At 48.3% G+C, this 17,532-nt stretch overlaps 2 protein-coding genes across 9 annotated transcripts in view; one reads left to right on the top strand and one right to left on the bottom strand.

The window, feature by feature from the left end:
• FBXO16 (F-box protein 16) overlaps nt 1-16,195 on the bottom strand; it is a 52,937-nt gene extending 36,742 nt beyond the window's left edge. Inside the window, exons 1-5 of one of the 5 annotated variants that reach the window (XM_075923283.1) lie at nt 16,047-16,099; nt 10,623-10,677; nt 5,943-6,086; nt 3,577-3,651; nt 2,494-2,529 (exon numbers count right to left, since the gene is read on the bottom strand). In XM_075923283.1, coding sequence (XP_075779398.1) covers nt 2,494-2,529; nt 3,577-3,651; nt 5,943-6,038 — 207 coding nt within the window. In that variant the 5' untranslated portion in view covers nt 6,039-6,086; nt 10,623-10,677; nt 16,047-16,099. Of the gene's footprint in view, nt 1-2,493; nt 2,530-3,576; nt 3,652-5,942; nt 6,087-10,622; nt 10,678-11,857; nt 11,945-16,046 lie in introns of those variants that run through there. The other 4 variants (XM_075923278.1, XM_075923281.1, XM_075923279.1 and 1 more) reach the window with 4 other exon arrangements.
• An 86-nt stretch (nt 16,196-16,281) lies between these two features.
• Nucleotides 16,282-17,532, top strand: part of FZD3 (frizzled class receptor 3) — an 85,429-nt gene continuing 84,178 nt past the window's right edge. For 2 of the 4 annotated variants that reach the window (XM_075923276.1, XM_075923271.1), the window contains exon 1: nt 16,284-16,440. The gene's annotated coding sequence lies outside the window, so the exon portion shown is untranslated. The other 2 variants (XM_075923277.1, XM_075923272.1) reach the window with 2 other exon arrangements.

The following is a 17,532-nucleotide window of genomic DNA, read 5'->3' as shown; positions in this document are numbered from 1 at the left end:
GTCTACACTGCACCATAGTTCAAAATAAGATACACAATTTGAGCTATACAAATTGTGTAACTTCTTTCAAAATAGCTTATTTTGTAATTTGAAGCTGTCTAAATAGAGCCACATTTCAAAATAACCCACTATTCCAAAATGTGGAATGAGGTTAACAGGGACGTCAGAATAGCAAGCCCGAAATAACAGGTATCCCGAAATAGCGCTGCAGTGTAGATGTAGCCTTAATCTCTGGCTGAGTTACTGAAGTCCTCAAATAGTGATTTAAAGACTTCAAGTTACAGAGATTCCACCACTAACACTAGTTTAACCCTGCAGGTGACCCTTGCCCCACGCTGCAGAAGAAGGCAAAAAACCCCAAGTCTCTGTGAATCTGGCACAGAGGGAAATTCCTTCCCAACCCCAAATATGGTATTCAGTTGGACCCTGAGCATTTTGGCTAGACCCAACAGCCAAACACCAGAACGGAATTCTTTGTAGAAACTCAGAACCCTGCCGATCTACTCTCTCATCACCAGCCATGGGGTATTTCTGCTTTTAATTGCAGTATAGACTTACCTTGAGAGTGGGCCATAGGTGACTTTCTGAATTTTGGATGTGGCTGGGGACTATTAGGCCATGTCTACACTAAATGGAAGCTCGCCACTGCTGCGATCAATCTTCCAGAGTTCAATTTAGCAAGTCTAGTTAAGACTCATTAAATCAAACTCCGAGGGCACCCCATTGGTGCCGGTACTCCTGCTTGTGTGAGGAGTAAGGGAAGCTGACAGGAACGTTTGCTCCCATTGGCCTCTCTCTGTGGGGATGGCGGGGAAATATGAAACAAGGTACATCGACTCCATTTATGCAGTTAACGTAGCTGGAAATATGTATCTTGCTTTGACGTTCCCTATGAGTGTAGACTTGGACTTACAGTGGTATCATGACTTCCCATGGAGCTGTCCAGCATCATGGAACAATCAGAACCCGGTGCATTCTAGTTATGTATGATCATCCTCCCAATCCCAGCATGCTCCAGCCATAGCTCCCACATGTTCTTAAGCGATGAGCAGAGATGGGGGGGCATACTATTTTGTGCTTTACGCTCACTTTTCACAGATGTAAATGTTGTTCACAGTGCAGTGCTTATGTAAAGTTGCTGGCATAGCCTTTGCAGAGTCAGTCCCTTAACCTTTCAGATTGCATTGCATTTTGGGTGGGGGAAGGGGTTGCTGTTTCAGTTTTTCAACTTGTACAGCCTGTGGCTACTAAAACACACACTAGACAGTCTGTACTTTTCCTTTCAGATTTTCTGGAATGTTTTGAAACACACTGCACTTTTCAAGATTCAGTTCTGGTGTCCAGCAGTTGTTGAGCTATGGCGCAAACAAGCATTTTTATACAATCAGCACTTAATTATTTTATTTCCTGAAATTGGAGCACGTTCTTTATTCTCTAAACATACATGTGCCAAAGCGAAACACAAGGTACGTTTCCTGTAATTGTCGGCAGTCGCAATGAATTTAAATGCAAAATATTTGTCCTTAGCATTCCAGCTTATTTACAAAAGATTTTAGCACCTGTGACCTTTTACACATAGAATTAGCTACTCTATTCAAATAGTGCTCTATGCAAGTAGTGGGGTCCACAACACAGAGATAAGCATCATCTTTTTTTTGCTTCTATTTGATTCGTATAGGTATGGGTCCATATACCTGACACCTATTCTTTTGGAAAGTTTTGAATGCAGCTCAACCTGCATTTACCTTTGAGAGGATGACAGATATACAGCACTGAATTCATTCTCACTGGATGCTGCTTTCTTATTTGTTTATTTCTATTTACCTAGGGCAGGATGAACAATACAAGCATTCTCCCATAACCGTGACATTCACTTGATTTTTGCCTTGCAAGACAGGAAGGTTTCTGTAATGTTTATAGTGCTAGTGTGGGATTTGTGGGGTGTTGGGTTCAGTTACCTTCTCCACTACAGACTCTGTGTGACCTTGCACAACTCATTTTGCCCCTTTGTGCCTCAGTTCCACATCTGTAAAACCAGGATCATAGCACTGCCCTGCCTCACCAGCATCTTGTGAAGATAACATTAAAAGATTGACAGGTACTCAGGTAACAGGGTCATAAAAGTATCTTGGATAAATCATACTTATTATCTCTTTCCAGTGTTAAAGCCTTCCTAGCCTTTGATAGCAGTATAAACATCAGGTATCTTTGCTGAAGATTTCTTCATAGACTTTTCTTTGGGCTTCCCACCCCATTACAAATCATTTTAAAAACTGGGACAGATTTCTCAAGGTCATGACTCCCCCAAAGTTCTACCAGGAATGAATTTGCCACTTTGTTTTACCTGAGGTTCGACAGTACAGTCTTTCTGCCTCTGACATTTACATCCAGAAAATTTGTTTTATTATTTGAAATATGAAATGTTTAAAATTCACATCCCAGTCATCTCTTCATTTGTTCTGAAAATACATACATTTAAAGAGAAAACCTTACCCATTTTCCAAGCAGGGCTCTTCTTTCTTCAAATACCTATTAAAAAAATCACAAACACAAATAAAATAGAACACAGAGAGGAAAAAAGTCCAGCTTGAAAAAGGATCTACCTATCTTGTAAAATGAATTCCCCAATCCTGCCACTTGGTCTTTTCGGGCAAATTCTTACACCCATGTGGAGTTTGCAGAAGTCAACAGGATCCATATGGGTCCACCTATACCAGTGGTCCCCAACCTTTACGGGCTCCCGGGCACCCGGGGGCGGGGCCACTCACGCGCCGGGCGCCCGGGGGCACGCCAAGGCCGGGGCCACCCGAGCCCCTTGTGCCATGGGCCCGGGGCTGGCGCCGCCGCCCGAGCTGCGTGCCTGGGGCCGGCACCGGCGCCGCGCGCCCGCATGTGCCGCGGGGCTGGGGCCGCCCGAGCGCCGCGCACCAGGTGCCGGTGAGTGTCGCGCGCCTGGAGCCTGCGCTTCCAATGCGCCGTGCGCCGGGGCCAGCCCGGGTTGTCGGCGGGCGCCTACAAATGCCCCGGCGGGCGCCATGGCGCCCGCGGGCACCGCGTTGGGGACCACTGACCTATACCATCCACAATGATCAGGGCCTTAAAGTGTTGGTTTGACATTTGTACTCTTTATTTAGTTAGCGTTTGGGGTTTTTTAATGAATACAGTGCTCCTGAGAAACTCCAGAGAGATAATGCTGCAGACCTCTCTTTGTCTGGTCAATAGTTACAGCCAGGAGAGAAGCAGTTCATAGTTCCGCATGTGGCATTGCCAATGTGCAGTCATAAGTTGGAGGGATCACCTTTTGGGGTAAGAAAGGAGTTCAGTCTTCATTGCTGTTCACAGCCTCTGCTGAGACTACCACCCATCAGAGGGACAAGTTAGTGCCAAATGTATTGGTGGTTTTGCAATGTGGGCATTTATCCACTAGGGCAGAGACTGAAAGCACCAGAATTTTACCTTCATCATTCAGGAGAGTGCACAGGGAAGCGTGGACTACAGTAGCTATTCTGTCATAAGGATCAAAGAGGAAACGCTCAGACACCCAACTCATGAGTGCACGTTCAAACAGTTACTAACCACAAGGAGGAAAATAGAATTCATCATTGCAGACTCCAAACATGTTGTTGTTTTGGCAGCCAGCAAGAAAGGCTCCTGCAGAGAGAGACAATATGAGTGTTGACATTTGGTACAGTTCAATTGTCAACTCTAATTCTGTCTCTCTCAGCAGGGGTGAAAAACTGACATCTCTTTTCTTTGCATGTTTACAGTTATTGTGTGTTTTGTTTTGTTTGCACAAGGCACTTGGCAAAATAAGAGGTCCTTTAGTAAGCATTTTATTGGCTCAGCTTTGAAAAAATTTGCCACAAGCCAGTGATATATAGTCAGGGATCTGAGTTTTGGTTTTGGAGAAATTCAAGTGAAACCGAGTGTTATGTCATAGTTGAAAGCAATGTTAATGGCCTCTGATCAAAGAAAGATACAGTATTTGCTTTCAGAACTCATATGAGTACACCTGAGTTAATTCTGCCAAGAAGGTCTGTTTACTCCAGGCACTTGGAAACAAATTACCAGAAATCAGTGTAATTGTTCCCTGGCTTCTCTTCCTTTTCTACATCAGGTCTGAGCTTCTTGTTCTCTTGCAAGGCCTTTCATGACTCTGCTCAATCTTTACTCTGATCTCCTGCCCCTCACTTCCTCTTTTAAGTCACCCTCCTATGCACACCTTATGTCTCCTCTAATCTCTTTCTATTTTACCTCTCTTGGGGTATGTCTACACTGCCACACTAGTTCAAACTAGGGTGGCTAATGTAGTCATTCGAACTTGCAAATGAAGCCCGGGATTAAAATATCCCGGGCTTTATTTGTATGTTCCCAGGTGCCGCCATTTTTAAATGCCCGGTAGTTTGAACTCCCTGCCCGCGGCTACACACGGTACGGGCTAGGTAGTTCAAATTAAAGCTCCTAATTCGAACTACCGTTACTCCTCCTGCAATTTCCTGGGCGCCATCATTTTTGCAGGAGGAGTAACAGTAGTTCGAATTAGGAGCTTTAATTCGAACTACCTAGCCCGTGCCGCATGTAGCCGTGGGCAGGGAGTTCGAACTACCGGGCATTTAAAAATGGCGGCGCCCGGGAACATGCAAATAAAGCCCGGGATATTTTAATCCCGGGCTTCATTTGCAAGTTCGAATGACTGCATTAGCCACCCTCGTTCGAACTAGGGTGGCTAGTGTAGACATACCCTTGGTTCCTTCCAGTCCCACATGCCTATGATGCAGTCACTCAGGACTTTTTCTACTCTGGCCCTCTGAACTTGAAGGGCCTTATTCTTCTCATTCAGATCCCTTTTAAAAGTGCCGACCATTTAAAAACTGCACGTTCTCTCTTGATAAATCTGCTGTGCAGGCCCACCAACAAAGGGTGCAGTTAACCCGGGACCCAGTGAGTCAAAAGGGCTATCAGGGCTATCAAAGCAATGGCTAGAGCCCCAGATCCTTTACATTGCAGCCTGAGTGCTATGTGTGACGCTGAAGGCTGACAGCCCCCAGCCGTGCCTCTTCCACCTGAGGCCTTGCCCGTTCCAGAAGCACAGAGCTGCCTCCCCACCTTACCCACGGGCACAGCAAGGCTGTCGGCCCCTCTGCTGCTCCTTGCGTATACTGTGAGTGATATCTGTTGGTTTTAGTGGTCAGATAATTTTTTTTTTCTATTTTTTTCTCCTGAAGAGAAAAAGCATAAATATGGGAAAACATATTAGATTCCGGAACGTTACCAAGGGAATTAACTAAATTCTGAGGAAAGAATATTACTGGTGAGGATATGTGTGTGAGCCCAGCTGCACTGCCCCGGATATAGTCTGTAGGGTTTGAAATTTGGAAAAACTTCTTTTTACTTGTAAGATGAGCCCCTCCCTAAGACTTCTAACGTATCTGGCATGCTTGGTGGCAATCTCAGCAGACAGGCCTCTTTGGTCCAAGATGAGACACTGACTATTTGGTGAAACTTACACTGCTCCTGCTCTGTACTTTGTTCTGTGGCTCAAATGAAGACGTCAGTCCCTAAGCATATCTGTCCAGCACCTTAAACAACTGAAAAGACATTTGTAGTTTTAAAGTAACGCAAGTGGCAAGAAAATAAAGAAAAGACACAGGGAATTCCATTTTGAAAGTTTACACACAATACAGCCTAAATTAATATGACTGGACTAAATCCTCAGGTCTTGAAATTAAAGTTGTTACTGATTCCTTACTTAGGCACAACTCCCATGAAATAAAGGGCTTGAAGATTTGGCACATTCACAGTAGAAAAATCGGCCTTTAAATAATAGGATGGTTTCTAACTATAGGGCTAAATAATTCTTGATTGACTTGCATTAGAGTTTCTTCACATGAGTTAGGGAAGCAGGATTTGGCCTATATCTGAGGCAGCTGTATGGTATTTACCTTGTCATTCATAAGCTGATGGTTTAGAGGTGTCCATGTGCTCATCTTGGTTTGCAGTTTGGGGCCTTCCATATTTTTGGGAGGTGCAAATGCCATCAGGCATGCGAGGTTGCAGGCTACCCTGATATCCTTCTGCAGACAAGGCTACAACAATTACAATAAAAGATCAGCATTATTTTTGGGATGCTGATTGCATATGCTAAAGCAATATATTAGTGAAAACCATGAATTTCATCAAAAAGGAATATAGAAATTCCATGGCAAGTAAAACTCTTCCTTATAAATCTGAAACCTGCAAAGTAAAATTAACATTTCTCACTCACCCAGCTTTTTTGTCAATTTCAGGTTCTCGCCTGGAACTGTGAAACTGACAAAAAATTAAGGCCGACAGCCAGTTAAGTAACCTGCAGTGTCCACTGAGGTGAAGTTATGCTATCTGCGTAGTAGGGAATTTACCTTGGTTTAAGCAATCACAGGCTCCTAGTGTCGATCGTGGCCCCGCCTTCCAGACGCTCTCCTCCCCCCCCCCCCCCCCCACGCCAGGCTTCCATCCAGTACGCAGCCAGAAAAATCAGAATATACCGGAATTGCACATGTCCCATATTCTCTGACTTTTTTACCGGACAAAGAGTGCAAATACCGGACTGTCCGGTAGAATGCTGGACACCTGGCAACCTTAGGCCCACGGCCCATTTGTTTCTAGCCTGCGGTGTGGTTTGGGTTTACTTGGTGCTCAACATACAGCCTGCAGGTGGGGATCCTTTGGACATGGCCTCCACTGGGAACACGTGCCACAATGGCGAGTCAACAGAATGGTCTTCTGTTGATATGCGTTTTAGTAAATTCCTGGACTGTCATTGCTCATTAAAAGTGCTGCCATATGGGTGGAAATCCGGTAAATACTGTATTTATTATCAGCAGAACTGACTTAAATGGGGCCTATGTGTTGTGTATTCTTGTTTTAATCTTTGTGTTCATGCCCATCAGTGTGAAAGAAGCTATTTGCATATATATTTGCATGTATATGAAACCACACTTAAGTTGCGGCCCTTGGCATGTGCTGTGAGTATCATTGTGGCCCCCGATGCTTCTAAAGTTGAGGAGCCCTGCTGTGTGATATTGTCATGCTGCTAATACTACTGCTATTACTAATAAATGAATCAAGAGGGTCTTTCCGATCAGGAATTATGTTGAATCCAGGCCATGGACAACACAATAACTCTGTGCCTGCAATAACTCTGCAGATTGGTGAAGCGGTTCAGTACCAAACAACAAACAAATAAACATGGTCAGGCAGTCATGCCTCTGTTTATGAGAGAACTTAGTATTAAAGCATCAAAACATAACCAGAAATAATCTCAAACCTGGGTTCTTGTTCCTTAAACAGCTGCTATTACGATCCCTTCCATAAATACCTGTGTAAACATGAGTTCTGAAGCCCTCATCAAAAGGGAGAAGCTAGCACTATACCTTATCAAAAACCCATAATGCTCATGTCCCCAATTTTACATGAAAAGAATCTGCAGTCACATGAACCTCGCCCCACCTGTGTTGCACAGTGAGTGAACCAGGCTACAGAGCCAGATATTGAAGTGATCCTTCCCCTGGTATTCTTCATGGCATGCAGCCATTCAACCAAAGGAAGAGAAGTTATGGAACAGGCAGTTGATAAGCAACTTTTTTTTTTCATTTTATTTATTTTTTTTTACTTTGGGCTGTTGCAATAGCTGTATTTGCCAACATCCCTTAGGGTATGTCTACACTACAAAGTTAATTCGAACTAACGAACGTTAGTTCGAATTCACTTTGATAGGCGCTACACTAGTGCTCCGCTAGTTCGAACTTAATTCGAACTAGCGGAGTGCTTAATTCAAACTAGGTAAACCTCATTGTACGAGGACTAAGCCTAGTTCGAACTTACTAGTTCGAATTAAGGGGTGTGTAGCCCCTTAATTCGAACTAGTGGGAGGCTAGCCCTCCCCAGCTTTCTCTGGTGGCCACTCTGGCCAACACCAGGGAAACTCTATTGCCCCCCTCCCGGCCCCGGACCCCTTAAAGGGGCACGGGCTGGCTAAGGTGCCCGTGCCAGGTGCAAGCCTGCCAGCACCCAGCCAGCAGACCCTGCACCTGGCACGGCTCAAGCCAGCCACCCGATGCCCCCCAGCCCTGCCCCTCTTCCCGGGACCAGGCTGGCGGCTCCCGGGAGCTTGCCCGGGACCGCAAGAGGCGGGCACCCACCTGGTCCAGTGCAGACATCGTGGACCTCGTCCACGATCTCCGCACTAGGCACAGGAAAGCGGCCGTCTAGGGCAGGAGAGCTGCCAGACTGGCCACCCAGGAGCAGGTGTGCATGAAAATCAAGGTGGTCCACTGAGACCCCCGACCCTGAGCCCTGAGCTTACAATGGCCGTACTGGGTCAGACCAAATGTCCATCTAGCCCAGTAGCCTGTCTGCCGACAGCGGCCAACCCTAGGGACCCTGGAGGGGATGGACCGAAGACAGCGACCAAGCCATTTGTCTCGTGCCATCCCTCTCCAGCTTTCCACAAACTTTGGGCAGAGACACCACTCCTACCCCCTGGCTAATACCACTCCATAGACCCAACCTCCATCACTTTATCTCACTTCTCTTTAAACTCTGTTCTAGTTCTAGTCTTCACAGCCTCCTGCAGCAAGGAGTTCCACAGGTTGACTCTTTGCTTTGTGAAGAACAACTTTCTGTTATTAGTTTGAAGCCTGCTACCCATTCCTTTCCTTTGGTGTCCTCTAGTCCTTCTATTATGGGAACTAATGAAGAACTTTTCAGTATGCACCCTCTCCACCCCACTCGTGCTTTTATAGACCTCTATCATATCCCCCCTCCGTCTCCTCTTTTCTAAGCTGAAAAGTCCCAGTCCCTTTAGCCTCTCTTCATATGGGACCTGTTCCAAACCCCTCATCGTTGTAGTTGACCTCCCCCTCCCACCCTCTCTCTTCCCCTCTCCCACCTCCTTTTCCCAGTCTCCCCCAGTTTTGTTCAATAAAGAGATTCCATTTTGGAACACAATTGTCCTTTATTTTGTACATCAGGAAGGGGGGCTAGGGAGGGGTAAGTGGAAGGAGGTGAGGGAGGAATGGGGTACGAGCCCCCGATGGGGAGGACTGGGCTGGCTCTGCGGGCTTCTGGGGGTGGAAGCTCTCCTGCAGCCCCCCAATTGCCCCCTCTCCCCAGATGGCAGCCTGCGGCAAGTGCAGCCGGTCTGATGGCCGAGTGCTGTGATGTGCCGAGTGTGGGCACTCAGGGCACTTCAAGCCAGGACTGCTTTGCAAGCGGGGCACCCCTGAGAACTGTCTGTCCGGGGTGGGGGTCGGGTCCCTTTAAGCACAGCCCTCGGCTAGCCTGAGACAGCAGCTCCACCCTCTAAGTCCTCATCTGATGCCCTGCCAGCACTGCTTCCGGCCAGCCTTAACTCTGGTTCAGGGTCCACTCTGTGTGGACATGCTAGTTCGAATTAGCAAAACGCTAATTCGAACTAGTTTTTTAGTCTGGATCCGTTAGTTCGAATTAGCTTAGTTCGAATTAGCGCTGTAGTGTAGACATACCCTTATTCAGACTGAAAGTTGTAATTTATCTGGTTTTACTTCAACTGCAGGCACTGGGCAGCATCAAACTGCACGCTATTAATAGCTTTTATTCTGAAATCAGAGAAAAAAAACGGACTCCTCTGGTCTGGTTTTGGTGTCAGAACAATGGATCTGCACTGCTCACTTTATGTCCTCTACAACACGATCTCAAGCAAATTATCTAATCCTTGAATTAGTCTCTCCCAAGAGAAAGAACCCTCCTTTCTAAACCCAAGTGAAGACATATCTAAAGTTGCTTTCTCGTTGGGTTTCCTCCAAGCATCCCAATTGAATTAGATTCCTTACCTAATAACTGGGGGCCTAAGTTTAGTACCTGAGTCTCAGGAGAACAATACCACTCTGCTGTTCTTCCATCATTTTAGAAACAATGAGGAGACCATGGCAGTTTAAAGACTAACAGATTAGTTGGGCATAAACTTTTGTGTGTAAAAACAACTTGTCAGATGCAACCAGATACAGATTAACACAGCTTCCCCTCAGAGATGTGATTTTAGAGAGATTCAAAACATGAAGGTTGGACTCATAGAATACTAGCACTGGAAGGGAACTCTCAGCAGGACCAAGCACCATCTATATCATCCATGACAGATGTTTGTCTTAAATATGAAATGATGGAGATTCCATAACCTCCTTAGGCAATTTATTCCAGTGCTTAACCACCCTGACAATTATGAAGTTTCTCCTAATGTCCAATCTAAACCTCCTATGCTGAAATTTCAGCCCACTGCTTCTTGTCCTGTCATCAGAGGTTAAGGAGAATAATTTTTCCCATCTCCAATTTCTTGACATCTTTCCTGAAATGTAGTTCCCAGAACTGGACATGATATTCCAGTTATGGCCTAATCAACACAGAGTAGAGGGGAAGAATGACTTCTTGTATCTTGCTTACAACACACAGTCATGCACGACTGTATCAAATGCTTTACTTAAGTCTAGGTATGTCACATCTACCACTTCCTCCTTATCTACAAAGCTTTTTATCCTATCAAAGAAAGCTACCAGTCTGGTTTGACATCATTTGTTCTAGACAAATCCATGCTAACTGTTGTTTATTACCTTATTATCTTCCAGATGTTTGCAGATGGATTCCTTAATTGCTCCATTATCTTTCCTGAAACAGAAATTCCTTAATTGCTCCATCTTTCCTGGCACAAAAATTAAGCTGACTGCTTTGTTGTTACCTGGGCTGTCCATATTTCCCTTTTTATAGATGGGCACTGTACATGCCCTTTTCCAGTCTGCTGGTATCTCTCCCAACTTCCATGACTTTTCAAAGATGGTAGCTAAAGGATCAGATACCTCCTCTGTCAGCTCCCTGAGTATTCTAAGATGCATTTCATCAGGTCCTGGTGACCTGAAGACATTTAACTTTTCTAAGTAATTTTTAACTTGTTATTTTCCTATTTTAACTTCTGCTGATTTTTCCCTGGCATTCACTATATTCGGCAATCAATTGCCACAACCTCTTGGTAAAAACTGACACAAAAGTTGTTAAGCGCCTCTGATATTTCCACATTTTCTGTTATTGTTTTTCTCTCTTCATTGAGCAATAGGCCTACCCTTCCTTGGTCTTCCTCCTAATATATTTGTAGAACGTTTACTTGTTACCCTTTATGTCTCTAGCTAGATTGAGCTCATTTGGGGCCTTTGCCTTTCTAATTTTGCACCTACATACTTGTTATTTTTTTATATTCATCCTTTGTACTTTGACCTAGTTTCCCCTTTTTTATTTTTAAATCGTTTAAGATCTCCTGTTTAAGCCAAGGTGGCCTCTTGCCACACTTCCTATCTTTCCTATGCAGTGGAATAGTTTGCTCTTGCACCCTTAATAATGTCTCTCTGAAAAACTGCCAACTGTCTTCAATTGTTTCTCCCCTTACTCTTGCTTCCTATGGAACCTTAGCTACCAAATCTCTGAATTTACTAAAGTCTGCCTTCTTAAAATCCATTGTCTTTATTTTGCTGTTCTCCCTTCTACCATTTCTTAGAATCATGAACTCTATAATTGCAAGATCACTTTTACCCAAGCTGTCTTCCACTCTCAGGTTCTCAGCTAGTCCTCCCTATCAAGAACTTAATGCATAATTTGTGCCCTGCTGTGTAATTTTCCCAACAGATATCTCGATACTTGAAGTCCGCCATCACCAACAAATCCTGTGCTTTGGATGCTTTTGTCAGTTTAAAAAAAAGCCTCATCCACCTCTTCTTACTGGAACATTTCCACATGCTATAAACCTGACAAGGATTTCACCCTCTAGAACAACATGTGATATATCCTGGGAAGGATCTACCTGAAATCTGTTAATTTGGACCATCTGCCTATACAGGCAATTGAACACTTTTCCACTGCTGTACTTGTGTATTAAATCAGCAGGGCTAAAAACAGAAAAAACATGTTAGCAACAAAGTCAGGTGGTACCCTCCATATGGGGCCCTGCTGCTCTACTGTATCCTGCCCCCAGATACAGTGAGATGGGAGGAAAAGATGGATGCTCAAGGTCAGTGATTCTCAGTTGCATGTCCAGGGACCTCTGGCAGGCCACACGAAAGCTTGAGGGGATCCACCAAGCACAACTGGTGTTAGACTCCCTTGGGCCAATGACAGAATGCTAACGGCTGGCCCCGTGGGACTGCCATGGCCACCAGTCCTATCATCTCGGGCTGAAGTTGAAGTATGAGGAAGAGTCCTCTGGGGTGGAGTCTCCGGAAACTGCCCTGCTTTCTGCTCCCTAACAGATCCTAGCTTTTATATGAAGAAAAACTGTTGAGGCACAGTTGGGACTGTGGCATTGTTTGCAGATCAGACAGAGCACATGCCTCTCCCCCTCCCGGCTCACAGTGTTCACAGCCACACGTGGCCCCCGTAGCCGATGCAGGGGCATGGAGGGCAGGGAGCCTGGCTGAAGAACCTGATGGGCTGTTGTCTGGGAGCCACCCAAGTGACTCCTGGCCAGAGCCTGCCTCTGGCACCCAACGCCTCCTACCCCCCCAACCCTCTTCTGCACAATCACAGGCTCCTGGCGGCGTTCGCAGCCCTGCCTCCCAGCTGGGAGTCCCAGTTTGGAGGTGGGCCGCAATCGCCGCTGGGTGCCTCTGGTCATGGCAGAAGCCTGGCGAGGGCGGGGGGAGTGGCTGGGAGTCAAAGACACTCCCCCACCAGGCTTCTGTGCAATCATGGGCTTCCAGCGCTGATGGTGGCCGCCCCACCTCCCAGCCTGGGAGTCCCAGCTGGGAGGCGGGGTTGCGATCGCCGCTTAGCGCACGTTTTTTTCCGTTGTTGTTGGTTTTTTTGCTCGACCAAAAAATACCGAGTGTCCGGTATTTTTTGGGAGACCATCTGGCAACCCTACCTGCTGCAAGGAGATGCCTGAAGGCTGAGTGTTACTCTTATTGTCCCCTAGGCATTTACTGAGTAGTTGTACCTTTATCAACTCTCTTCTTTGGTTCTTCCTAGATCATCAAGACTTCTCTTTTTGACTAGGCAACATTCCCTTCCCCCACAAGCTGACCAGCACTAGCCCACGGGTGATTATCTCTTGCAATGGTTCTTTCACAATTCGGTCAGTTAAGGAATTTTTGTACTGTTCTCTGAAAGTTAAATGGACCATAAAATACTAAGTATAATTATGTGTTGCCAGGGGTAACATAAATTATAAGGGAAATATGCTCTGCTAGAGATAAGAATCAAGCAGCCAAATCCTAGTGTCATATAACATGATTTTACTGGTTGCCTTATGATACAGTTCTGCACTACTGGCAACTCGAGTTGTTTATTACAGCAGAAAGATTTCAGTCCCTCTCATCCAACTCCCATTAAAGATAAATAAATAGACCTTTTATTTCAGTAAGAGCTGGGTCAAGCCCATTGTTTAAAAAATAATTTGATAGCATTAATCTTTCTTCAATGCAGTGTATGATCGTATCATATTAACAAAAGGCATTAAACTCATTTCCTTTAGCTGGGTTAATCTAGACTTAACCCCTTGGAATACCATTCCAGGGCCTTCCATAAACCATAGTCAGAGTAAGTCTTTCAAATGCACTATTTTATTAATAGTTTTTGTCCACTATGGGAATAAGCTTTCCTGGCTCATCAGACTCATGTGCCCTGAGGTTTAAAAAAAGATTTTACACAGAAATAATCTAATGACCATAATCCACATGATGGCGTAATAGTGACTTTCACCTGGAAATACATTTAATTGAACTAACCAAACTCAGAGGTTTAGAAAGGAAGAGAGGAGAGCTACTTGCAAATGACCATGCTGGGAGTAAACAGTAGTTAATTAAATCCAGAGAAGATAGTATATGTGAAAGTGTTACAAACCATAGTAATAGATAGGTGAACCAGTGAAATTAGCGTGTATAGATCAAAAGGAATAAAGTGTATGAGATTCAGCATGAGAAACTGCAAGAGGACATATCCGGGGAAAAATAATTTGGAAACAGAGAGATGATGGAAAAACTTAAAAAACAACAAATAGTCTTGCAGCACCTTAAAGACTACCATCTACATGTTTTGTTAGATTTTAAGAGGCTGCAAAACTATTTGTTTAAGTTTTTTCAGTTACAGACTAACTTGGCTACCCCTCTGAAGCAAAGGGAGATGATGGGAAGGAGATATGTAAAAAGCAGTTGTGAGTGGACTAGCAGCAAAAAAAATACAATGCTGCTGCTTCTCCATGCAAGTGCTGCATTCCACTAAGTGCCCCATCTGCCAACAATTACCCTATGGCATCGACAACTTTCAGGACTCTGTGAAGTTGAGGCCCTCGCATTCCAGGCACTCATACTCTCCCCAAGGCATTGATATCCCCAGTTCTCCACCCCTAGAGCGATGGTCATCTCCAGTGCTTCCCCATGGAAATGATCTTTCACATAATGAATGGTTAAGGTATTTCTGAGCAGGACTCAAGTTTCACTGTAATAAAGGGGAGTCCAAATGGAAGTTTTCTGGAAACCAAGTCCAGGATACAGCCACAAGAGCCAAGCTGCCAGACCTCAACGTTGTGCCAGCCACACTGAGCAAAAACCGGAGTGTTCCAGATGGACCTGCTACTGGCTAGGGATGTTAAGAGTATTTAACTAAGAGTATTCGATAGAATTTTTATCAACTACTCGATTAGTCGATAAGCAACCAACCCACTCCGTCCCTATTCGTGCTGGATGTGGGACCAAAACCCACTGGCTACGTCTACATTGGCAAGATTTTGCGCAAATACTTTTAACGCAAGAGTTTTTGCGTTAAAGTATATGCGCAAGAGAGCGTCTACAGTGGCATGTGCTTTTGCGCAAGAGATGTGCTTTTGCGCAAAAGCATCTGTGCCAGTGTAGACGCTCTCTTGCACAAGAAAGCTCCACTGGCCATTTTAGCCATTGAGCTTTCTTGCGCAAGAAATTCATGTTGCCTGTCTACACTGGCCTCTTGCGCAAGAACAGTTGCGCAAGAGGGCTTATTCCTGAGCGGGAGCATCATAGTTCTTGCGCAAGAAGCACTGATTTCACACAATAGAACGTCAGAGTTCCTGCACAAGAACTCGGGGCCAGTGTAGACAGGCAGCATGTTTTTGCGCAAAAGCATGGGCTTTTGCGCAAAATCATGCCAATGTAGACACAGTGGCTACGTCTAGACTGGCATGATTTTCCGGAAATGCTTTTAACGGAAAAGTTTTCCGTTAAAAGCATTTTCAGAACAGAGCGTCTAGATTGGCACGGACCCTTTTCTGCAAAAGCATTTTTTGCGGAAAAGCGTCCATGCCAATGTAGACGCGCTTTTCCGCAAAAAAGCCCAGATCGCCATTTTCGCAACCGGGGCTTTTTTGCGCAAAACAAATCTCAGCTGTCTCCCCTGGCCCTTTTGTGCAAAAGTTTTGCGCATAAGGGACTTTTGCCTGAACGGGAGCAGCATAGTATTTCCGCAAGAAGCACTGATTTCTCACAGTAGGAAGTCAGTGCTTTTGCGGAAATTCAAGTGGCCAGTGTAGACAGCTGGCAAGTTCTTCTGGAAAAGTGGCTGATTTTCCAGAAAAACTGGCCAGTCTAGACACAGCCGGCTACTGTGGCTCTGCAATTCAAAAGGCAGCAGGAGCCCAGCAGCTTGTCCCCCAGCTCCTACTGCCTTTTAAATTACAGACCCATCGTGGGGTTTGGTCCTGCACCGTCTCAGCTGGGACTGAGCAAGGCTGGGGGGTCCCTTCCACAGCCCCTTGTGCCCCCCACGCAAGTGCCTCCATCATCAGGAGTTCCCAGTGTCCCCTGCCCGCTCTGCGTCTACACCCAGCACCCCCCCCCCCCCCCGTGCCCTGTGAGGGCCGGGCCCCCCAGCTGGCAACCCAGCCCCCCCACCCCGCCCCGGGAATCGATACCCGCGAGCAGCCGATACGCCCCTGCGGCCATGGGGCAATATCTCCCCCCCCCCCATCGTCTCCCGTGGCAACGGCGCCCCCTGGCGGCGGATACGCCCCTCCCCCACGCTCTCACCTGGCCTCCTGCACCCGCAGCCGCGACCCCTCAGCAACACCCCGCCCCCTCACGGGCCGGTCTCCCCCGCTCCTGGCGCGTCGACGCCGTTCGCCATGGCAACGGTTCCTTGCGCGCCGGGAGGAGCAGCCAATCAGGGCCGGGCCTCGGGGGGGGGCAGCTCTTCTACCTAGCAACTAGCCGGCTGCTTCTGATTCGCTGCTCCCCGGGGCGGGGCGGGATGAAGCGGGAGGCGGGGCCGGCGGGAGGCTGCCGTTGGAGGGGGCGGGGCTGCCGTTGGGGTCTGGCTGGGGGGGGCGCGGCCTTTGCCTTCGGCGCCTCCTCGCGCGGCGGCCGCCCCCGCCCTCGCTCCTGGGGGGAGACGCGAGGCCGGAGGGGCCGGGCGGGCGCTGAGGTGAGTGCGGCAGCCGGGGCCTCGGGGTGGCGAGCGCGCGCCCCTCTCTGCCGCCGCCGCCTCCTCCTCCGGGTGCTGGGGAGCCGCCCAGCGGAGGGAGCGCGCACGCCTCCCCGTGCAGGGGGCGGCCCCAGGCAGGAGCCCCCCATGGTAGGAGGGGGGGTGGCAGGAGCGCACCCGGGGTAGGAGAGGAACTGGGGCGGGGGGGGGGCAGGAGCGCACCCGGAGTAGGAGAGGAACTGGGGCGGGGGGGGGCAGGAGCGCACCCGGAGTAGGAGGGGGACTGGGGCGGGGGGGGGGGCAGGAGCGCACCCGGGGTAGGAGGGGGGCTGGGGCGGGGGGGGGGGCAGGAGCGCACCCGGAGTAGGAGGGGGACTGGGGCGGGGGGGGGGGCAGGAGCGCACCCGGGGTAGGAGGGGGACTGGGGCGGGGGGGGGCAGGAGCGCACCCGGAGTAGGAGGGGGACTGGGGCGGGGGGGGGGCAGGAGCGCACCCGGGGTAGGAGGGGGACTGGGGCGGGGGGGGGGGCAGGAGCGCACCCGAGGTAGGAGGGGGACTGGGGCGGGGGGGGGGGGCAGGAGCGCACCCGGAGTAGGAGGGGGACTGGGGCGGGGGGGCAGGAGCGCACCCGGGGTAGGAGGGGGACTGGGGCGGGGGGGCAGGAGCGCACCCGAGGTAGGAGGGGGACTGGGGTGGGGTGGTGGCGGGAGCGCACCCAGGGTGGGGGGGGACTGGAGGTGGGGGGGCATGAAAGTCCCAGGGTAGGAGGGGAACTGGGGGGGGGGGCAGGAAAGCCCCAGTATAGGAGGACACCTGGGGTTGGGGGCAGGAGCACAGCTGGGATGGTGGGAGGTGGCGGGAGCGCACCCGAGATAGGAGGGGGATTGAGGTGGGGGGAGTGCACCCGGGGTAGGAGGGAGACTGGGGGGGGGCAGGAAAGCCCCAGGGTAGGATGACACCTGGGGTTGGGGACAGGAGTGCAGCTGGGGTAGGAGGGGACTGAGCTGAGAGATGGCAGGTGAACTGCTCCATGTCCCCCTCCCCTAAATCTCCCAGACATGAAAGAAGAGGGAGAAATCACCCTCTTTCTGG

This window comes from Pelodiscus sinensis, chromosome 3 (assembly GCF_049634645.1).
Source record: "Pelodiscus sinensis isolate JC-2024 chromosome 3, ASM4963464v1, whole genome shotgun sequence".
Lineage (NCBI taxonomy): Eukaryota > Metazoa > Chordata > Testudines > Trionychidae > Pelodiscus > Pelodiscus sinensis.
This window is presented reverse-complemented; position numbering and strand designations above follow the sequence as displayed.